Raw genomic sequence first — 24602 nt, forward strand, 5'->3', positions numbered from 1 at the left:
AACAATATTCGGTTCATATGGGAAAATTCTTGCATCTTTTCTAATTATATTGTCAAAATAATCGATTGGGAAATATCTAAAGGTTCTGAGTGGACATTGAATAACACCTTGGGTGGTAAGATACAAAAGCATTAACCCTTTTTATTATTGTGACCTAATTAATTTAACATTTTACTTTCTTTTTTTTGATTTTACAGGTTAGATTTCACCTGTTGTGTCCAAAAGGGTACTTTTACTTTTTTTGCCATCTTTTTGCGAGGTAAAGAGTGTCCCCACTTTTGTTTCAATGTTAAGGCATGATGATAACCTAAAAATTAGGATGAGAAGTAATACATTCTTGATCATGAAAATAAGAAGCCTTAGCTAATACATATGTACATACTTTCAGTTATGTGTACGTGAAGATATCATTTCTATTATGATAGCCTACTTCCATTCTTACATATTAAGGATGAAACTTGCATTGTAATTTCATTACTTCAAGTTAGGATGCTTGAATCAACAACACCGAGTAAACCAACTATAATAAGTTTTATTCGAGCAATTAGAGAGTTTAGACCATTTTTTCATAAAAAGTTTGCTATTCTTTTTAAGGTTACAATAAGATGCTTAAGGTCACAGTATATTTTGCATTAAACCCTTTTTATCTATATTCAAGAAATAACAATGAAAAAAAATTGATATTGTATTGTTGCATCTTTACGTAAACCATTGGGAAAAAGCAATTTACTTCATTTTTTCTTATTACAACAATGTATTGGAAAATATATCTAATTATAGCATCATACTTGTGTCTCTACAAATGTCTTCTGACGCTCAATGTCTATGGGGCTGTTGCGGTGATTGCTTCCTAATTCCAGTCGATTTCATTGTTAAAGTGTTGGTTGGTGTTAGGTATTTAAGAGTTGATTGCTAAAGTTTGTAGTATCTTTTTAAGTTCCCAAGTTATTCATTCATGACATCCTTAATATTCAAATTTGAATAATAATCTCTTATTATTATTTTCCTCATTAAGACATTATATAATTAAATAATTTTCCTCATTAAGACAGTATATAATTGACAAGAAATGACCATATTTTTGTTGATTTATTTATTATAACATCACATTTTAATTTCTTTCTATTGTAACATTGTATTTTGAAAAATTACCAAATTATAGGATATGACATCCAAATAGATTTGAATATTGTTTCTTTTGTTTTTTTGCAAACCACTTATTTAGTTTTGCTATTTTAATTTGTGTGTTAGTAATATAAATGTTGAATTCACTTCAGAGTTCATAGATAATTTGACATCAATGCTTTCAAGGACCGGTATCATGCATTAACGTAGAGGCAGACGGCAGTTATCAATCATTACGTCTGATTTTGTTCCTAATTTTCTTTTATTCTCCGTGTTCAACTCCAAAAGTCATACTTGTCAATGTCAATGTATACCATTGATCGTCACTCTGTCTAGAAAAAGGGACCGAGTCAAATTAACTACATTACGTATATATAATCTTTAAAGGAGGTAGAATGGAATTTTAGTCAAGTCAACTCTTTATGAGGAGATTCTCTATATTTCTATGTATATATGTATATTATAAACCACATAGATAATTGCGTTTGTCTATATCATTTAAATTCAGCTCCACCTTCCTAGAAAAAGATGTGCAGAAAAAGAAAGATGGATATATCTATAGGCAACCATGGTGTGGTAGTGTTAGCTTTGATGTTGATCATGTTGGTAGCGAATGGTGAAGAACAAAGGACACGAGAAATAGGACTAGGGGTGATTCTTGATATCGATTCACACGTTGGGAAGAGTATCTGGGTCAGCATCTTGATGGCCATTGAAGATTTTTATGGAGATACGAACAACTCGACCACCGTTATTGTCCCTCACTTTCGAGATTCCAAATACGACAACGTAGAAGCTGTCTCTGCTGGTGCGTATAACCACTCTTCATTTAATATCACTACTAAGATTCTAGTATTATGCTGTTACCAAATATCGTAAATTGTTTTTGCTTCTTTTTGTATAGCCATAGACCTTTTGAAAAATACTCAAGTGATGGCAATTCTTGGACCCCAAAAATCATCCCAGGCAGCTTTTGTACTTGATATTGCACAAAGATCGAAGGTTCCCATGATATCTCCGGCAACAAACCCTGATCTTTCCCCAATCCGAAACCCCTACTTCATCCGAATAGCACAAGCTTCATCAACTCAAGCCCAACCCATTGCAGCTCTAGTCAAATCCTTTGGCTGGAGGGAAGTCGTGTTTGTTTACGAAGATACTGATTTCGGAAGAGGACCTATTCCCTTTTTATTTGACGCAATGGTAAACATTGGTACTCAGGTTAAGTTCCGCACCCTTTTGTCTCCATCCTCCTCGGATTATGAGATTCTGCAACTCCTTTACAAATTAAAGTCCATGCAAACTAGGGTTTTTGTGGTACACATGTTACCGGCTCTTGCTTCTCGTTTCTTCAAGAAAGCAGACGAAGCTGGAATGATGGCAAAAGGATACGCATGGATCATCACTGATGTGCTCACTGGTCTTTTGCATCAATTGGATCCGCAGGATATGGATTCCATGCAAGGTGTACTTGGTGTGAAACCTTATATACCACCATCCAACCAGCTAAAGAAGTTCGAGAGGAGATGGAGGAGGAGATTCCGTAAAGAATACCCTGACATTGATAGAGTTGAGCTTGACATGTTTGGTATATTGTCTTACGACTCTATTGTCGGACTAGCTATGGCATTAACAAGAGTTGGATCCGAGTTAAGTACTATCTTCAAGAGAGCAAAGAAAGCCTCAACTGATTTGGCTGCTATTGGAACCTCGGACATGGGATCCAAGCTCCTTCCAATGATCCAAAATATAAGTCTTGAAGGCATGAGAAATCGCGATTTCGAGGTTGTCAATGGACAATTACAGATGTCTAGGTACCAAATAGTGAATGTGATTGGGAAGGGGGAGAAACACATTGGATTTTGGAGTTCAAGAAACGGTATATCAAATCAACTTATAAGCCAGAATCAAAGTTCAGATTACACGACGAACAAAGATGATCTGGGAACCATCATATGGCCAGGAGATACTCCACGATTCCCGAAAGGTTGGGAGATCCCAACTGGTGGAGACAACATTTTAAGAGTGGGAGTTCCAGCAAAAGGAGGATTTGTTGAGTTTATTGAAGCTAGCATAGACCCTAAAACAAAAGTGGTTAACGCGAGTGGATATGTCATAGATGTCTTCAAGGCAGTTATAGATGCAATGCCATATGATGTACGCTACAAATTTCTTCCTTATGAAAATCCTGATGGCCAACGAATTGGAGATTACAACGATCTTGTGTATCAGATTGTTCTTGATGTAATTACTTATCTATTTTGCTTATATATAGTTGGTGTAGGATTCTAATGCTAACAAGTTTTTTCTTTTAACAACCAACAGAAATTCGATATGGTGGTTGGAGACGTGACAATCTTGTGGAACAGATCAAACTATGTTGAATTCACTTTGCCCTACTCAGAATCTGGAGTTTCAATGCTTGTTCCCGCTAAGGTTGATGATAGTAAGAACGTTTGGATATTCATGAGGCCTCTAGAAATGGAGTTGTGGATAACAATTGGAGGATTCTTCATCTACATTGGATTTGTTGTTTGGGTTCTAGAGCATCGTGTAAACAAAGAGTTTCGTGGCCCTCCTCATCAACAAGTCGGAATGATTTTCTGGTTTTCCTTCTCCACCCTTGTTTTTGCACATAGTAAGTCGTTACTTAATCACATACCCAAGTGATATGCAACAAGATAGATGTCTTATATGGATTAAACATTGAGTAACCAAAATTTTAATATATCTTGCAGAGGAGAAAATGATAAGCAATTTATCTAGATTCGTGGTGATAGTGTGGATATTTGTGGTTCTGGTGCTAACCTCCAGCTATACAGCAAGCTTGGCATCCATGTTAACGGTGCAAAAGCTCCAACCAACTCTTATGAATATGTCTGAACTCAAAGCAAGAGGAGATTATGTAGGATACCAAGATGGTTCTTTTGTTGTTAACATGTTAAAGGACATGGGTTTCCATGGTGATAAGTTGAAGAAGTATAGCAACTTCAAAGAGTATGCGAATGCGCTTTCAAATGGGAGTACGAAGAATGGAGTTTCTGCCATTGTTGACGAGGTTCCTTATCTCAAGATGTTGCAGGCCAAAAACTGTAACAAGTATGTCATGGTGGGTCCAACCTACAAGACTGCAGGCTTTGGCTTTGTAAGTAGCGATATTTCTTTATTGATTTTATATGACATGTCATTACCTCAGGGATATATGCTAATTGGTTAATGGGGTAATGCGTTCTTATGAGCAGGCGTTTCCGAAAGGATCACCGCTAGTAGCCGAGTTCTCAAGAGCAATTTTGAAAGTGATAGAGGAGCAGATGAGAAACATTTCAGACAAATGGATTAGAGATGAAGCGGATTGCCCAGGGAAAAATGAGGACGTTGAACCCTTTGATAAGCTGACACTAGAAAGCTTTAAAGGTCTATTTTTTGTTGCTGGATTGTCTTCAACATGTGCGCTACTCATCTTCCTGTTTATGTTCTTATATGAAAACAAGGAGATACTAGTCTCACATGATTCAATGCACCATAAGTTGACTGCGATCATACAAAACTTTGATAAGAAGAAAGATCTAGTGCCCTCTGAAACAGAAACAGTCAACGATAGCAATGATTATATAGAAGAGAATATAATTGGCGGTTCGCCGATGAGTCCGGCAATAAGTGTTTATCATCAAGGTGAAGGAGTCTTTTCACCTGCGAGTCCAATGTAACAATGAGCCGGTTTATCTTAAGTTAATATTAGGGCTAATGTATTAAAACTTGTAAAAGGGTTCAATAGGTAAACTAGGTGTAAAATTCTTGTATTAGAGAGTTCATTAAAAAAGAAATTAAATATTAAAACATAAATAATAAATATTTTTTAAAATGAAATTTTGGAATAAAAATTAAAGAGATTGACATGTAACAAAATGAATCTTCATTTATTATAGTTGATATATCTTTATTTAATTTTCATATAATTCTATCATTTTTTTACAAATACACCAATCTCTATAAAAGTTATATGAAATATTTGTTTTGAACTAATTTTTTATCACTCAAGGGGTCGATTGTCATTAAACTCCATATCCATACAACGTGAGATCCCATTATGGTTCACTTTAACATATTTGAAGGTCAACTATGCAAGATTGTTAAGATCGGGATCCTACCTATGATCGTTTTTAGGTTTGTAAGATCGGGATCGTAAGATCGAGAAAGGGATTCTAAGATCCCACAAAATAAAATATATTTTTAATTTTTAATCATGAAAAATATTTCAAACATTTAATTTTTCGTTCAAAAGTTATAAAAACTTCAAAATATTAGTCATAAGCCACAATACAAAATTATAAATGATAAATTGATTAAGGGTAAAAGACATAAAAAGATCAAAATAATTTTTATTTGCAAAAAAAAAAAAATCAAAGGAAGGTAGGATCTCGATCCTACGATCCTACCTCAAATACGATCCTTTTACGATCCATATCGTTTTTCATACCTAGGATCGTACGATCCTACGATCAGGATCGCAATTTTGACAACCATGCAACTATGCATTCCAAACATTTCACTTTTCTTTTAAAATATGAATTGTGGATGTTATAGACACTACATAAAAAAAGAAAACCATAACATGGTAGCCCGTAGTGTTGGCGAACGATGTTGACATGATGCACCTCAATTTTTGTAAAAATATATATTGTGTTCCCTGGACGAATGGTCCAATGAAAAAGAGAAGAAGAAGATGTCAAAGATGATTTAATCTTTCATATCTCAAACTTATATAAACAAATTTCTAGAAATAAAATGGTTGTGTATAATTGTTGGAGATTAAACGGGTATTTACTGGAGGTTTTAAAAAAAATTAGATTTTCAATTCTTTTAATTGTTAGCGGTCAAATTTCATAGGGGAAAGAAAAATAGGCAACGAGATTGGAGTCATGGTGGGATAGCACATGTCGATGTGGTTGTAACACCCATAAATTTAAGCCAATTTTAAACTTTTTCAAAACACTTAAAACCATTCAACATTACATAGTTTGTTTTCAAAATAATGATTATCAGAGTTTCCCAGTATCAAATCATAAAATCATAACAGCAGGAGGAGCGGTATGATCATGCATTCACCTTCCCGCGATCACCAGAAGTACCTGAAACAACCAACTGAAACTGTAAGCCCGAAAGCTTAGTGAGCTACCCCCAAAATACTCATACCCACGATAACATACAAACAATCATAAACAACATACTATGGGTCCAGCCAACCATTGGATTGGAATACCCCAGGCCCACAACCAACAGGTTGGAATGCCTACATACTATGAGTCCAATCATCCTCGGGATGGAATACTCACGGCCCACAACCAATACGTTGGAATGCCCAGTCTATTGGCTTTCGCACAAAGCTGATAAGCCTCAACGGCCAAACAAACATATGCACATATAACATATAATCACATAATAGTCTATAGACAACAACCGATCTAACGGATCATACCACATAGCACATAATACCATCCTATCTACCAGGATACCGATCTTAACAGATCATATCGCTTCCATATAATATTATCCTACTCCCTAGGATACCGATCTAACAAATTGTAACAATATCTACCAGGATACTGATCTAACATATCATAACAACACATAGCATCCCATCTACTAGGATACTGATCTAACAGATCATAATAGCATAACATGACTGGATAACAATCCAAAGGGTCGGCCTTGGTGCCTTAGACCCATAAGTATAGTGAGGACAACTCACCTCGCTAGTAGTGTTGAAATACTGCAAATCTTCGACTGTCGTCTCACCGGGAATCCCAACCTATTACACAATAAGCACCTAAATTAATACCCAACATAACCTTCTTGACCAAAAGTCCACAACATTCATTTAGTCCACTCACATTATTGGGCCAAGGCCCAAATACCCAATCCTTGACTTAAAAGTCCATATAAAAGCTCATTATCGGCCCAATTTACCAAATTGAGCCCAACCTCCTAATTAGGCCTAACCCTATGATCCACTATCAATACCTGGCCCAAAATGTCTCATTTACATAGTCCAGCAAAGGCCCAAATCCATTAGACCATAACCAACCCAAGTCTAAAGCCCATTTGACAAAACCCAAACAGAGGACGTACGCGGGGCGTACTCATCCGAGCTTTAACCACCATCGGGGTGGCTGACCCAGTACGCTGGGCGTACCAGATTTACGTTGGGCATACTGGACGATTTGGCAAAGTCTCATTAAGTGCTTAATGGCTTAAGCACTTAAGCCCAAACTTCAGATCCAGAGACCTAACATGACTAGGATCCATAAAGTCGTGAACTTTATCACTTTGGATGTCCATTAAGCTCTAAATGCTTGGTATTAATCCATTAAGACCTTATTTCCCATGCATGGGACACATTCAGCTGATGGGACCCCATTTTTATCATTCAAGGTCCCCTCAAGAACCCAGAAGGACAATCATTTTCGTTTAAAGCACAACATGCACCACCTTGTGGTTTTTGGGACAAGAAATGGGTCTTTAAAAGCAAAATGGAGAGATCTAATCAAATAATCATAAAGTTTGGAACTTTATACCTTCTAGAGCTTCTCGTGCACATGCTAACTTCAGATCTACAAGCTTGGTCCCTTCCTTCAACTCTTTGATGCAATGGCTTCCTCATAAGGCACTCAAGAGCACCAAAATGAGCTTATCACACAAAAGGAGAGGCTAGGGTTTGAGAGAGACAAGTTTGATCTATGGAGGCTGAGGTAAAAGAGGTGTGGGTGCTAATTATGTTGCTTATATAGGCCCCAAACCCTAAATATTAGGGTTTCATCCAGACATTGGTACGCCCAACATACTCAAGTTTACACCCAGCGTACTAGGGCAGACCTTAATATGCTCAACGTTTGCTTAAGTACACGCGGCGTACTCTCTTTTGGCCCAATTTGCAAGTTCAGCCCTTAAATTTATATTGGCTCTTCATTATCAAACCCAAGGACTATAACTGAAAAAGTAATGATAGAAGAGGGTTTGGAAATACCTGCGAAATCTCGGGACATTACAATTCTCCCCCACTTGACTTAGACTTCTCCCTCGAAGTCTGCTACAACAAATAGATCCGAGTAATGTTCCCGGATCTTGGACTCGAGCTCCCACGTCCACTCAGACCCCCTCCGATGCTCCCACTATACCTTCATCAAAGGTATCTCCTTATTCCTCAAAACCTTCTTCTTCTTCTATAGTATAGCCACAGGCCTCTTGTAAGTCCCCAATTTGCTTGAGTATCAATCAGATCCGTTTGATGGTGCGTAATCCCAATCAAACGGATGATGCCAAATCAAAATAGAAGAGAAGGAGAAGAAGAATAATATGAATCTTGTATGATATGATTAGAATGAAGTTCTTTACACAAGATTCACACACCTACACAGACATGTGCTCCTTTCTCTCTCTCTTGGCCGTACACTCTCTTCTATTCATCAATCACTCCTCACCCACCTAACACCTATATATATATATATATATATATATATATATATATATATATATATATATACACTTGGGGAATATGATCCATAAATGGGTTTACGGCCGTAAACACCTATTTGGCCGTAAACACTTTCCGGTCCTAGATGGAAAATTACAATTGCCTAGAAAATCAAAGTATAAACCATAATTTTAGACCCAACAATCTCCCCCTTGGTTTATAGCTTTCTTTTCTAATTGACCCAACACAATCCCCCTAAAAAAGTAGCTGGTTTTTTTAATCTTTATTTGGTGCTTGGCCTCAGCTTTAATCTTCAATTTCTTCACAACTTCAAGATGAACTTGATGAATCTTCAATGAATGAATTCATCTTGAGTAGTTGGGCTTTTCTTCAGAATTTGACTTTGAACACACGTTGGGTAAGGAGGCTTCTTGTAGAGATTCTTGAAAAATGGCGCTTTCAGCTTGAGAATCTTTAGAGAGAATAAAAGAGTGAACTAATCTTCTGGATCACTTCAGCAGGTTCATAGATAGTAGCAGACTGATTAATGAGGCTTCAATGCAATCTGTCACATAATCATTGCAGCTTCACCTATCTTCTGGGGATGAAAGATTGAATGTTGAAAGAATAATCTTCATTTTTTGCTCCTTCGAATGAGAATTCTTTGATGCTCACGGTTGAAGCCTTGGCTCAGAAATCTCGATACAGTCTCCATGGGACCCCATTTTTATCATTCAAGGTCCCCTAAAGAGCCCATAAGGGCAATCATTTTCGTTCAAAGCACAACATGCACCACCTTGTGGTTTTTGGAACAAGAAATGGGTCTTTAAAAGCAAAATGGAGAGATCTAATCAAATAAGAATAAATTTTGGAACTTTATACCTTTTAGAGCTTCTTGTGCACAAGCTAACTTCAGATCTACAAGCTTAGTCCCTTCCTTCAACTCTTTGATGCAATGGCTTCCTCCTAAGGCCCTCAAGAACACCAAAATGAGCTTATCACACAAAAGGGGAGGCTAGGGTTTGAGAGAGACGAGTTTAATATGTGGAGGTTGAGGTAAAAGAGGTGTGGGTGCTCATTATGTAGCTTATATAGGCCCTAAACCCTAAATATTAGGGTTTCATCCAGACATTGGTACGCCCAGCGTACTAGGGCGGACCTTAATACGCTCAACGTATGCTTAAGTACGCACGACGTACTCTTTTTTGGCCCAATTTGCAAGTTTGGCCCTTAAATTTATCCTGGCTCTTCATTTTCAAACCCAAGGACTATAATTGATAAAGTAATGATATAAGAGGGTTTGGAAATACCTGCAAAATCTCGGGACGTTACAGTGGTGATCTTGTGTGTAACGGCCCAATTTTTACGTCCGAAAATTTCATTTTTAAAATATGACTTTAGAAAACATTAATAAATAAAAACATTGTCTAAATAAAAAGAAACATTGTTTGTTCACACCATAACACATTGCAACCATGTTCTAAAAAGCCACACCATACATCCCATCAAAATATCAGAGTTCAGTCCCAGTAAATCTCATAAATGCGGAAACCGAAGAGTGTGTGTATGACGTGCCGCTACCGCGCCGGCTCCTTCCCCTTCGATGCAGAGGTACCTGAAAACAAAACTGTAAATGTAAGCACAAAGCTTAGTGAGTTCCCCCAACGTACCGCATACCATACGAACACATAACATATATACTGCCAGGCTATTCTGGGGTGCCTGACTACCCGGTACGGCCATTCTGGGGTGCCGACCTACCCGTGTCAAGCCATTCTGGGGTGCTGACCTACCCATACGGCCATTCTGGGGTGCCGTCTTACCCGTGTCAAGCCATTCTGGGGTGCTGACTACCCATCGGTCCTGACAACCGATCCTCGGGGACTATTTCACCCCTACTATTATGATCACATATAACATAACAAGCCAGCATGCAAACATATCATCACATACTGTCAGACGTATCTGGGGTGTCTGACTACCCTTCGGTCCTAACGACCGAACTTTACTACTATCACAGACAACATATCATGCTAGCATATAACATATCAGGTAATAGCAAACTTAGATGATATCACAAAGACAATCATCTACCATACATCCCCTACTGGTGGGTCGGCATTGTGGCCTTAGACCCACCGCTACTGGAAGGTAACTCACCTCAAAGTAGCTGCTGAACTGATCGGAAACTGACTGCCTACTGCTGCTCCGGAAATCCTCCGGCTGCAATTTCCACAATAAACCCAATCAAACATTGCTCACTGACCTTTGGGTAAAATGACCATTTTACCCATGACCATGCCCTACGTCCAAGTCAGAGTCAACTTTCAGTTGACCCGACTCGCCGAGTTGGCTTTCCAACTCGCCGAGTCCCTGTCCAAACGACTGCCCTGAATCCCGATCCTACCCGTCGAGTTAGGCGACGACTCGACGGGTTCACCTTCTTAACCAATATTCAAGTCCTTCATCCTACTCGCCGAGTTGTATGAACAGCTCGTCGAGTCCATCTTCATCCGAAGAACACTTTATGCTAAGACTCGCCGAGTTGTATGAACAACTCGTCGAGTCTGTTCTTGAGCTATGAAGATTGCCTTGGACTCGCCGAGTCAGGGCATTGACTCGCCGAGTCCTAACATGGGTGAGTTCAGCTCCCAACTCACCGAGTCACCCCCTGTGACTCAAGGCTCAACTCGACACATGAAGAAGGGACCAATTCTGTGACTCGCGACCAGACTCGCCGAGTCACCTATGCGACTCGCCGAGTCGTCGCCATGCACTCCTTAAATATACCGATTTGCTCGGTTCCAGACCATGCCATTCATAGATCTGGACTTCTAGGACACGAATCACACGTAAAGTTTCCAACTTTACGTGTGGATATCCACCAATAAGGATTATAAAGCTCAAAATGTCTCAAAATGGTAGATCTAAGGCTAACAAGCCTTATGGGACCAAAAAGCTAACAGATCTGAGCTCCTGGAGCTCAATCTTACATAGATCCAAAGGCCAAACGCCTTATTACAACATATAATGAACATGCAAACTTGGGAAAATGACCAAGAAGGACCCAAATGAAGTTTTAAGCATAGAATCAAGGGGAAAACGGGTTATACCTCAAAGGAAATGTTGAAATAACACAAGGATGGCTGATCTCCTTCTCCTCTTCTTGATCTACTCCTTTTACACTTCAAAACCTTCAAGAATACACTAAGAGCACCTCAAACTCTCAAGAAAACAAGGGGAAAACGATGTAGGGGGAGTTCTGGGGTGAATGGGGACGAGTTGGGGCGGAATGAGGGTTTAAATAGGGTGCAAACCCTTGAAACTTAGGGTTTCATCCCGCAGCGGTGACTCGCCGAGTCCAGGATATGGACTCGTCGAGTCGCCTACTTAAAACGCGTCCTGAGTCCCGTCCCTACTCGGCGAGTCGGACCCTATGACTCGCCGAGTCGAAGGCTAAATTAGGTCAATGCTCAAATAAAATTCACATACCGGAAACCAGGTGCTACAAATCTCCCCCACTTATTTTAGACTTCGTCCTCGAAGTCTGCTGCTTGATCCTGAAACAGCTCGGGGTAGTGCTCCATCATCTCGTCTACCGGCTCCCAAGTCCACTCTGAACCCTTGCGGTGCTGCCATTGCACCTTCACTAGCTCCACCCTCTTGTTCCTTAAATCCTTCGACTTCCTGTCGAGGATTGCGACTGGGCGCTCGATGTAGTTCAGGCTGTCATCAACCTGAATATCCTCCAAAGGTACTACTGCAGAATCGTCCACTAGGCACTTCCGCAACTGCGAAACATGGAAAGTGATGTGGATCTGGCTAAGCTCGGCTGGCAGATCCAGCCTATATGCTACCTTGCCCACCCGGGCTAAGACCCTGAACGGTCCGATGAATCGCGGGCCCAACTTGCCCCGCTTCCTGAATCGGATGACGCCCTTCCACGGCGACACCTTCAGGAGGACCATATCCCCGACCTGGAACTCTAAATCGGATCGACGCTTGTCGGCATAACTTTTCTGTCGACTCTGAGCAGTCTGAAGCCTGCTCCGGACCTGTTGTATCCTCTCAGTCGTCTTGAGCACCACTTCGGTGCTCCCCATAACTCTCTGGCCAACCTCACCCCAGCATATCGGGGTCCTACACCTCCGTCCGTACAACATCTCGAAGGGAGGGCGGTCGATACTCGCGTGATAGCTGTTGTTGTAGGAGAACTCAGCCAAAGGAAGATAGGTATCCCAGCTACCACCGAAATCCATAACACACGCCCGCAACATGTCCTCCAAAGTCTGGATGGTCCGCTCACTCTGTCCATCTGTCTGCGGGTGAAAGGCGGTGCTGAAATGCAGACGGGTGCCCAACTCGTCATGGAATCTCTTCCAAAACCTGGAAGTAAAACGCACATCCCTGTCTGAGATCACCGATACTGGCACCCCATGTCGTGCCACAACCTCCCTGATATAAATGTGGGCCAATTTCTCGGCCGATATGCTCTCCGGAATCGGAATGAAGTGAGCACTCTTGGTCAACCTATCCACGATGACCCAAATCGAATCCACCCCACGTGCGGTCCTTGGAAGCTTTGTGATAAAATCCATCGTGATATCTTCCCACTTCCACAGTGGAATGTCCAACGGCTGCATCTTGCCATGCGGCCTCTGATGTTCGGCCTTGACCTTCCTGCAGGTCAAGCACCGCTCGACGTACCACGCCACATCCCGCTTCATGCAGGGCCACCAATAGTCTAGACGAAGATCCCTATACATCTTCGTCGCCCCGGGATGAATGGAGAATCGGGACTTGTGCGCCTCCTCCATCAAAATCTGGCGCACGCCCCCGTGATACGGCACCCACACTCTACGGTGTAGTGTCAATAACCCTCAGCTATCATAATCGAAGGAGGAAACCTGACCTACTACGCGCTCGCTCTTCCGATGCTCCTCCTTGATAGCCTCCTGTTGAGCTTCCCGAATCTGCTCCAACAGGGGAGTCACCACCGTCATCCTCAAACAGGCGTCCCTGATCGGCGCCGCCTTGCGGCTAAGCGCATCGGCCACCACATTGGCCTTTCCCGGGTGGTAAAGGATTTCGCAATCATAATCCTTCACCACATCCAACCACCGACGCTGCCTCATGTTCAGATTCGGCTGGTCCATGAGGTACCTCAAGCTCTTGTGGTCCGTGTAGATGGTACACCGAACCCCATAGAGGTAATGTCGCCAAATCTTGAGGGCAAATACCACCGCCCCCAACTCCAAATCGTGCGTCGGGTAGTTCGCCTCGTGAGGCTTGAGCTGCCTCGAAGCGTAAGCAATGACATGCCCCCTTTGCATCAACACCGCGCCCAACCCAGAAATGGACGCATCGCAATAAACCACGAAATCCTCTACGCCCTCTGGCAGGGCTAAGATCGGCGCCTCACACAATCTCTGCCTCAGCGTCTCAAATGCAGCCTGCTGCTCGGGTCCCCACCGAAAGACCACGGCTTTCTTCGTCAGCCGCGTCAGGGGCACGGCTATCTTGGAGAAATCCTGGATAAATCTCCGATAGTAGCCTGCCAATCCTAGGAAGCTCCGAATCTCAGATGGGGACTTCGGAACCTCCCACCTCATCACGGCCTCGACCTTGGCCGGATCGACCAGAATCCCGTTCTGGTTGACGAGATGCCCCAGAAATTGCACCTCGCGCAACCAAAACTCACACTTGGAGAACTTGGCATACAAGCTCTCCCTCCTCAGGGTCTCTAACACCTCTCTCAAATGCTCCTCATGATCCTCTCGGGTCTTGGAATAAACCAAGATATCATCGATAAAGACTATCACAGACCGATCCAGCATCGGTCTGCATACACGGTTCATGAGGTCCATGAACGCGGCAGGAGCATTGGTGAGCCCAAACGGCATCACCACAAACTCGTAATGGCCATAGCGCGTCCGAAACGCGGTCTTCTGCATATCCTCCTCCCTGACCCTCATCTGATGATAACCCGAACGCAAATCAATCTTGGAAAACCAAGATGCGCCCTGAAGCTGGTCAAAGAGGTCATCAATCCTCGGAAGCGGGTAACGGTTCTTCACCGTTACCTTGTTCAGCTCCCGATAATCTATACACATCCGATGCGACCCACCCTTCTTCTTCACAAACAGAATCGGGGCTCCCCAGGGCGAACTGCTCGGCCGAATAAATCCCTTGTCCAGCAGCTCCTGCAGCTGCGTGGACAGCTCCTGCATCTCGGGAGGAGCCAACCGATACGGTGCCTTGGCTATCGGAGCCGCACCGGGAACGAGGTCAATCCTGAACTCCACCTGTCGCTCCGGAGGTATCCCATGTAGTTCCTCCGGAAAAACATCAGCAAAATCTCGAACCACCGGGACCTCGCTCACGGTCGCCTTACCCGCCTCCCGGGTGTCCATCACGTACGCGACATAACCCGCGCATCCCTGCTGAAGGTAGCGCCTAGCCCTCGCTGCTGAACATACAGTGGGTCCACACTGCGGCCGCTCTCCATGAATCACCAACTCTCCCCCACTTGGGGTCTTGACTCGCACTAGCTGCTGTGCGCAATCTATCACTGCCCCATTAGGGCTCAACCAGTCCATACCAATAATCACCTTGTTCCCACGCAATGGAATGGGAACCAAGTCTACCAGGTAACACTCCTCAAACAGTCGCAGGACACAATCTCGAAACACCCTCGATGCTCGCACCGATCGATCATCGGCAATCTCTACCTCTAACGGGCAATCTAATTCGCCTGAAGTCTCATGAAATCTCTTGCTAAGAGCAAGAGAAACGAACGATCGGGATGCACCCGAGTCGAACAATACCTGAACCGGGATGCCGTTCACATGGAACGATCCTAATACACATGCATACACACAGAGCACATATCAATATCATAACAACGAAAAATAAAAGATAGAAGGAAGAAATCATACCCGTCACCACATCGGGCGCGGCGCGTGCCTCCTCGGCAGTCAACTGAAATGCCCGACTCCTCACCACTGGAGCCTCTGCCTTGCCCTGACGGCCATCCGTAATCCGCAGGGTCGCTGGAGCTGGCGCCTTCACTGGCGCTGAAGCTGTCAACATGGGGCAATTGGCCTTCTTGTGGCCCCTCTGGTTGCAGTGGAAACACAGCAACTCCGATGTCTGAATAACGGTCGCAGGAGCAGTGCAATCTCTGCTGATATGCCCAAACTTGCCGCACTTGTAGCAGCCTGACGATCCCATCCTGCACGCCCCCTCGTGCGGCCTGCCGCACCTCCTGCAGCGGCTCGGTCCCGACTGGCCTTTCGGCCTCCCATCTGATCCCTTGGGCTTCTTCCCCGAAGCCCCTGATGCCTGACCATCCTCAAGTTTCCGTTTCCGGATGTGCTCCAAATCTATCTCTCTCTCCCTAGCCCTGGCAATCATGGAGTCCAGGGTAGGGCAAGCCGAAAAGCTAACATGCTCCCGAATGTCAGCTCGTAGCATGTCGTGGTAACGAGTCCTCCTCATATCCTCGTCACCTGCATACTGGGGCACCAATAAAGCCCTCTCCCGAAACTTGGCGGTGATCTCCGCCACGGTCTCTGTCGTCTGCCTCATGTCTAAGAACTCCCTGGCCAGCTGCTGAAGCTCGACCGCTGGCGCAAACTCTGCCCTGAACCTAGTCACGAAGTCCGACCAGGTCATTGCCTCGACAGCCGAGGCTCCCATCGAGTCACCCACTGACTCCCACCAATCTCGGGCCCGGTCCCGTAAACACCCTGCTGCGTACCTCACCTTCGACCCCTCGGGGCAGAAGCTGATCAACTGGGCGGACTCGATATCCGCAATCCACCGCCTGGCGACAATGGGGTCCTTCACCCCATGGAAATCCGGCGCACCACTGCTCCTGAAGTCCTTGAAGGACAGTGTGCGAGATCCTGACTGGCTAGAGGCCAAGTCGCTCCTGAATGCCCGTAGGCGATCCTCCATCATCTCCATGATCCCTTCCTTGATCGACCCAAAGATGATGGGGGTCGACTCAAGGATGCCCCTAGTGATCTCCGACGTGATGAACTCACGTAGCCTCTCCTCAATCGGCTCGGTGCCAGATCCCGAACCTGACCCCTCTCCTGACCCGCCATCTGTCGGTCTCGATCGAAGTACCACCATTCTGCAAAACATCAATAATAATCATTAGTGGTACTGCTACTTCCTGAGGGATCACAACTACTTACAAGTTCCCTGGTCTTATCTTGGCCTTCCTTGGTTCGGGTACGGATCCTCTGCTTTCAGTAGTACGGGCCCATACTACCTTCCACATCTATCCATACCTTCTTCAAGGAATGCCTCGACTCCACCAGATCCCTTTCACTACTGCTGATCACTGCTATACTCATCCTAGGCTTGCCCTAGGGAAATCTCTAATTCCACTCTAACCAGTCCTCAGCTGCTGCAGGCCTCCTTGAAATGCCAATTAGCCATTACCCGAATACCATCACATGTGACTAGGCTCAGATAATCCTTCGTGTACCCGACTCGTCCCTACAACGGTTGGACTCAAACAAGAGCTGCGCAGTAGGATCAAATCCGGCACTCTAAGATTATTCAACCCTGATCACATGTGACGTGACGCATTCGCCTAATGGCTAACACCCATTATTCAGAGTCCCACGTAGCACGAAGCAAGCAGCATTCAGATAAGGGTAACAATCTCAATTAACTCTATCTACTTCCAGGAATTGAGCTAGCATTTAGTGCTAAGCTCATACTACTAGGCATAACCTAATCAGGCTATCCTACTTACTGTCTACTCAATATCTAGCATGCAATTCTCATACAACTGAAACACATAAAGCAGGCACATAAGGCATCACTCCTAGATCCTTAGTCCTATTCTAGCATGCATTATTCATAAAGCTGATAAACATAACATAAACTTGTATGGGTACTATGGGGAATACTTACTTGAGCTCGGCCGGTCGCGCACGTCACACACTTTACTCTTTCTCGAAACTCTTTTCTCAATTTTAGAAAACATTTTCTTTTAGAAAATCTTTTAATCCCTCGATTTGAGTTCAAACACTCCCGAGGGTGTGTCCGAATCCCTCAAACCAGGGCTCTGATACCAACTTGTAACATCCCCCTCTGGCACGTATCACAATATTGTCCGCTTTGGGCCACTCGGCACGAGGACTTCCCAGGGGGTCACCCATCCTGGTACTACTCCCGCCCGAGCACGCTTAACTGCAGAGTTCTTATGGGATCTGCTGCCCTCACGGCTTTAAAACGCGTTGTGTCAAGGAAGGTATCCACACCCCTTATAAGGAGATGTTTCGTTCTCCTTCCAAGCCGATGTAGGATCAGGTGCAACCCACCTTCACCCCCCATTATAGGGTTCGACGTCCCCGTCGAACACATCGACCCGTGCCCTAGCTCTGATACCAACTTGTAACGGCCCAATTTTTACGTCCGAAAATTTCATTTTTAAAATATGACTTTAGAAAACATTAATAAATAAAAACATTGTCTAAATAAAAAGAAACATTGTTTGTTCACACCATAACACATTGCAACCATGTTCTAAAAAGCCACACCATACATCCCATCAAAATATCAGAGTTCAGTCCCAGTAAATCTCATAAATGCGGAAACCGAAGAGTGTGTGTATGACGTGCCGCTACCGCGCCGGCTCCTTCCCCTTCGATGCAGAGGTACCTGAAAACAAAACTGTAAACGTAAGCACAAAGCTTAGTGAGTTCCCCCAACGTACCGCATACCATACGAACACATAACATATATACTGCCAGGCTATTCTGGGGTGCCTGACTACCCGGTACGGCCATTCTGGGGTGCCGACCTACCCGTGTCAAGCCATTCTGGGGTGCTGACCTACCCATACGGCCATTCTGGGGTGCCGTCTTACCCGTGTCAAGCCATTCTGGGGTGCTGACTACCCATCGGTCCTGACAACCGATCCTCGGGGACTATTTCACCCCTACTATTATGATCACATATAACATAACAAGCCAGCATGCAAACATATCATCACATACTGTCAGACGTATCTGGGGTGTCTGACTACCCTTCGGTCCTAACGACCGAACTTTACTACTATCACAGACAACATATCATGCTAGCATATAACATATCAGGTAATAGCAAACTTAGATGATATCACAAAGACAATCATCTACCATACATCCCCTACTGGTGGGTCGGCATTGTGGCCTTAGACCCACCGCTACTGGAAGGTAACTCACCTCAAAGTAGCTGCTGAACTGATCGGAAACTGACTGCCTACTGCTGCTCCGGAAATCCTCCGGCTGCAATTTCCACAATAAACCCAATCAAACATTGCTCACTGACCTTTGGGTAAAATGACCATTTTACCCATGACCATGCCCTACGTCCAAGTCAGAGTCAACTTTCAGTTGACCCGACTCGCCGAGTTGGCTTTCCAACTCGCCGAGTCCCTGTCCAAACGACTGCCCTGAATCCCGATCCTACCCGTCGAGTTAGGCGACGACTCGACGGGTTCACCTTCTTAACCAATATTCAAGTCCTTCATCCTACTCGCCGAGTTGTATGAACAGCTCGTCGAGTCCATCTTCATCCGAAGAACACTTTATGCTAAGACTCGCCGAGTTGTATGAACAACTCGTCGAGTCTGTTCTTGAGCTATGAAGATTGCCTTGGACTCGCCGAGTCAGGGCATTGACTCGCCGAGTCCTAACATGGGTGAGTTCAGCTCCCAACTCACCGAGTCACCCCCTGTGACTCAAGGCTCAACTCGACACATGAAGAAGGGACCAATTCTGTGACTCGCGACCAGACTCGCCGAGTCACCTATGCGACTCGCCGAGTCGTCGCCATGCACTCCTTAAATATACCGATTTGCTCGGTTCCAGACCATGCCATTCATAGATCTGGACTTCTAGGACACGAATCACACGTAAAGTTTCCAACTTTACGTGTGGATATCCACCAATAAGGATTATAAAGCTCAAAATGTCTCAAAATGGTAGATCTAAGGCTAACAAGCCTTATGGGACCAAAAAGCTAACAGATCTGAGCTCCTGGAGCTCAATCTTACATAGATCCAAAGGCCAAACGCCTTATTACAACATATAATGAACATGCAAACTTGGGAAAATGACCAAGAAGGACCCAAATGAAGTTTTAAGCATAGAATCAAGGGGAAAACGGGTTATACCTCAAAGGAAATGTTGAAATAACACAAGGATGGCTGATCTCCTTCTCCTCTTCTTGATCTACTCCTTTTACACTTCAAAACCTTCAAGAATACACTAAGAGCACCTCAAACTCTCAAGAAAACAAGGGGAAAACGATGTAGGGGGAGTTCTGGGGTGAATGGGGACGAGTTGGGGCGGAATGAGGGTTTAAATAGGGTGCAAACCCTTGAAACTTAGGGTTTCATCCCGCAGCGGTGACTCGCCGAGTCCAGGATATGGACTCGTCGAGTCGCCTACTTAAAACGCGTCCTGAGTCCCGTCCCTACTCGGCGAGTCGGACCCTATGACTCGCCGAGTCGAAGGCTAAATTAGGTCAATGCTCAAATAAAATTCACATACCGGAAACCAGGTGCTACATTGTGTAAGGTCGGAGTTGCTACGTAAGGCCATTTGTTGTGACGGTCCCTATGGTACGTTTTCATTGTGTCTTTGGTCCTCATCGGACGTTAAAAGACAGTTTTCCCTTTCCCGTTTCTTTTCTAATTATTTTATTATTTATTTATTGATTTATTATTGAACTAAACAATAAATCGAAGTTGTAACGCCCCATCTCTGGTATGTTGTTCCTGTGGCTTTTATTTAAAAGTTTTATTGAGGGACTCGGCAAGTCTATGGCCTGACTCGTCGAGTAGGGTCGAGTTTTCGTGCACGTGTTAGTCGGCTACTCGGCGAGTCCATATTCGGGACTCGGCGAGTCTGCCTGCCTGGAAGAAACCCTAAATCCCCGGGTTGCTCACTATTTAAGCAATGCTATGTGCCCCAAACTCGTCTCCTTCACCCTCAGAGAGCTGTGAGAAAACCCTAATCCATCCCTTATTGTTTTAAGTGCTTTTGTGTGTGGATTTTGAAGGCTTGAAGAAGAAGAAGAAGAAAGGAGCAAAGAGAAGAGGTGTAGAGCAAAGATCCAAGGGCAAAATCAGAGTTCATTGAGGTATTTCTCGGATTCCTTCTGTTTTATGCTTTAGACCTCCATTAGAACTCTTCTAGGGCTAGTTTGATGCATTTTCCAAGCCTTATAGTTGTATGGATGCCTTAATAGGTCGAGATATCCCTAGATCTGTTCATTTAGGAGTTGTAGAGCCCGTATCTTTTGCCTTTTTGAAGATGCTTTGCATAAGAACCCTAGATCTAGCCTTTGTTATGCTTTTTGAGCCTTATTATCTTCTTGGTTGCTTATGGGCACGTAAAGATAGAATATTTACGTGCTAATCGAGTTAAGGAAGCCCAAATTTATTAGTTTCAGACGCTGGATTCAAGCAGAATCGAGTTTAGAGTAGCTGCATGGATGTGACTCGGCGAGTCGGAAGAACGACTCGGCGAGTTAAGCCGCGAGTCCCATTTTTCCCCTTTTTGAGTGTTGACGAGTGGAAGCCTGTGAGTAGTAGAGTGGACTCAGTGATTTGGAGGGCAGACTCAGTAATGGAGGGACTCGACGAGTTGTTCATACAACTCGGCGAGTCCAAGGCAATCTTTTTAGCTCAAGAACAACTCATCGAGTTGTTCATATGACTCGGCGAGTCGGATGAAGATTGTCTGAGTTCTTGGATCGAGAGAGTACTCGTCGAGTCGATGCTATACTCGACGAGTAGCCACGAGTAAAGTTGAGAAGTGAGACTAGAGACTCGGCGAGTTGGCGGCCCAACTCGGCGAGTCAGGTCAACTGTAGGTTGACTTTGACCGAGAGAGTTGACCTTGACCAAGTGTAAAAGAGTCATTTTACCCTAGTGCAGTGTTTAGCATTTGATTGAGTGTGTTTATGGACTTGTAGCCGGGGAGATACCGGAGCAGCAGCAGTTAGCTTCCAGAGCCATTCACACAACAGCCAGTTCACGAGGTGAGTTTCCTTTCAGTAGGAACGGGTCTAAGGCCACAGTGACGACCCGTTCAGTTAGCCGTAGTTCTGGACTTCGGTCCAATGCAGTAGCTAGTATGTTTGACGCCTCCGTGGCTCAGGCAGGATTTATGTGTTTGTGCTAGTTGATATGTTTATGCTATGTTCAGTCAGCTTCGGACTTCGGTCCGATGTAGGGGACAGAGGTCCCAATCAGCTTCGGACTTCGGCCCGATGTAGGGGACGGAGATCCCAGTCAGCTTCGGACTTCGGTCCGATGTAGGGGACGAAAGTCCCAGTCAGCTTCGGACTTCGGTCCGATGTAGGGGACAGAGGTCCCAGTCAGCTTCGGACTTCGGTCCGATGTAGGGGGCAAGGCCCCAGTTAGCCCGGACTTCGGTCCGATGTAGTGGGCAAGGCCCAGTATGTGCTTATTTGTTATTATGTGGTATGTGGTAGTTTAGGGGAGCTCACTAAGTTTTGTGCTTACAGTTTCAGGTTTGGTTTCAGGTACTTCCGCAAGCAAAGGGAAGAGCTCGGGATGATGGCATCGTACACACCACAACTTCAGATTTGTCCTGGGAGTTGATTTAGTTTTCTTGATATGTTTGGATACAGTTGTGATACAGTTTTTCTCACAGTATTTTATTATGGTTTTTGAAACACACAGCATATGATTTTATTATGTGATACTCAGTCTCATGGGTTTTGTTATAATAAAAATCGAAATTTTTGGGTGGTATTTTTGGGATGTTTCAGAAGTAAAATGAGCCAACCCCCCATTTATCCTCATCCTCACCGACCTCGTCCTTCTAAAGCTCCCCACATCCCTCTTCTCTAATATCAGATGAAGAGAATCCTAAATTATGACCACCGAACCACTACTATCAGAAACCACCAAACAATGCCAGAAAACCATTATACAACATTAGAAATCATTGGATGATGTCGAAAACCATCGGATGACGTTATAAACTATCATACGATGCTAGATATCGTTGATGTACACTCTTAACTAACTGGCATCCCCATTTTCACCCATCTCTTTTTTGCTATAAACATCGACATCCCTTTCCTCACCTTTGTAACCCTCCGCCTATTAAGGGAATTGTTGCCTATTAAAAGGTGCCACTGTTACCCTACTCCATTGTCGATTTGGAGAATTAGACATCGACTTGTACACCGACGCTATTGTTGTTCTCTCATATAAAGATGTGTGATTTTGCAAAATTTGACCATCGATTGCATATCTAACCACTGTAAACCCACCACCATTTATTAGAAGATATATCATTTATTTATGATTGAAATCAATCGATTGCTTCAATAAACCCTTACAAGAATCACTCATGAATCTCTTTTATCTTTGATGTCTATTTGCAATGAACTTTATTTGTCTTTGATTTTTTCACAAAGTCTGCACTTATTTTTTTAAAACGGTAAACTAACATATTCCTAAAACACAACAAATGTCTCCTAGTGAAAGACTTGAACCTATGACCTATCATTTGAGAGAGTTACTCCTTACTGCTGGGTCAAAGGCCCTTTGGTCATAAAGTTTGCACTCCATTAGTAAATTAAACTCGTTTTCTTCTAGTTTTGATTTAGTTATGTTGTAAAAGTGGTGTTTTTGTTTACTCTTTGAAACATGTCTTTGTATTGATTTTTATTTTGCATATCATTAATGATCTAAACATTTTTTCAATGGTTCTTGGATTGTGTTTTTGTTTTTTTATAGTATTTTACATTGAGTATGGAGGGTCACCCACAAGGAGGAAGGTCGTCCGCGGGCATGGGACCGAAAGTGAAGAGAGTGTCAAGGGAGGTTCAGGGGAAAGGGGCATCTAAATTTAGTTTTTTTTATAAAAATATATATCAAATAATAACAAAAAGTTAAAAAGAAATTAGAAAGGGAAAATGAGTCATCTTATGTTGAATGGGGACCAAATATACAACAAAATATATCATGATCACTATCTGATATAATCAAAACAAGTTAGGGAACAAGTGCACAAGCTACACCAAACCACATTGACCGTTTGTGTAATTTACTGTGAGGGTTAAAAACCTTTTTAACTAGAAAATTTTGAAAAAATTGTCTATGTGTTTAGCTGAAAATTATCACTTTAGTCTAAAAGTTTTGCATTAGCACCACTAGTCTAAAATATATTTTTTTATTGTGGTTTTAGTCCTAAATATTTTGAAGAAACTTCTAATGACTATTTTGCCTTTTTGTTTATTTATCAGTTTAGTTAATTAAAAAAAAGAATATATACGTATATATATATATATATATATATATATATATATATATATAATCCTTAATATCACCATCAATTTCCTCTTTCTCTTTCTTTCTCTCTCTCTCTTAAGTCTCACCCCTCTTATCTATAATTATCTACACAACCACTAGTCAACGTTGCCACAACCATCACCATTGATCAACTCCACCACCACACCCGTCAATGTCGCTACCAACACTAGTCAATGTCGTCTCAAACACATCAACGTCGTTTGAACGCCAAATTGAGATACAAATGTAGATTGAAAATGCTACAAGCACCACCACCATCGGTTAAAAAGTATCAAACACGTTTGCAGATATAAATCGAGAGGGTAGTGATGACGATACAATGAACAAACTTCGTCAAACAAACTAGCAATGAAAGGCGATGATACGACAAACTTACTACGATCTTTATAGCTTTTCACACATGTAGTTATGGTTTTTAACAAAGGGTAGACTAAGCTACGATTTGCAAAACCTAAAATGGTGAAGGTGAGAGTGAGGCATCTAGGATTTTTGATGAATCTTGACCTTCAAACAACCACGAATCTGGCGATGTTGCAAATCTGATTGGACGACGAAAACGAAGTTTAGAGTTTTTAGATCCACATTGTTGTAGGTTCAGATCTACTTTGTTAGATGTGGTATAGGATTTCTGTAAAA

At 43.2% G+C, this 24602-nt stretch overlaps 1 protein-coding gene across 1 annotated transcript; it reads left to right on the top strand.

The window, feature by feature from the left end:
- Nucleotides 1–1630: 1630 nt before the first annotated feature.
- Nucleotides 1631–4929, top strand: LOC111890572 (glutamate receptor 2.8). Its single transcript, XM_023886677.3, has 5 exons — nucleotides 1631–1933; nucleotides 2030–3369; nucleotides 3451–3763; nucleotides 3864–4270; nucleotides 4368–4929. Exons 1-5 carry the CDS (start codon nucleotides 1654–1656, stop codon nucleotides 4830–4832), a joined length of 2805 nt encoding a protein of 934 aa, XP_023742445.1. The 5' UTR covers nucleotides 1631–1653; the 3' UTR covers nucleotides 4833–4929.
- Nucleotides 4930–24602: the final 19673 nt, after the last annotated feature.

The sequence above is a fragment of the Lactuca sativa genome, chromosome 6, assembly GCF_002870075.4.
Source record: "Lactuca sativa cultivar Salinas chromosome 6, Lsat_Salinas_v11, whole genome shotgun sequence".
In the NCBI taxonomy this organism is placed as follows: Eukaryota; Viridiplantae; Streptophyta; class Magnoliopsida; order Asterales; family Asteraceae; genus Lactuca; species Lactuca sativa.

Excerpts from the sequence above, each read along its gene's own strand:
- LOC111890572 (XM_023886677.3), top strand. The coding sequence starts at position 1,654 with ATGTGCAGAAAAAGAAAGATGGATATATCTATAGGCAACCATGGTGTG. Across the intron at positions 3,370-3,450 it reads TGTATCAGATTGTTCTTGAT|AAATTCGATATGGTGGTTGG; the intron begins GTAATTACTTAT and ends AACAACCAACAG. Across the intron at positions 3,764-3,863 it reads CACCCTTGTTTTTGCACATA|AGGAGAAAATGATAAGCAAT; the intron begins GTAAGTCGTTAC and ends TATATCTTGCAG.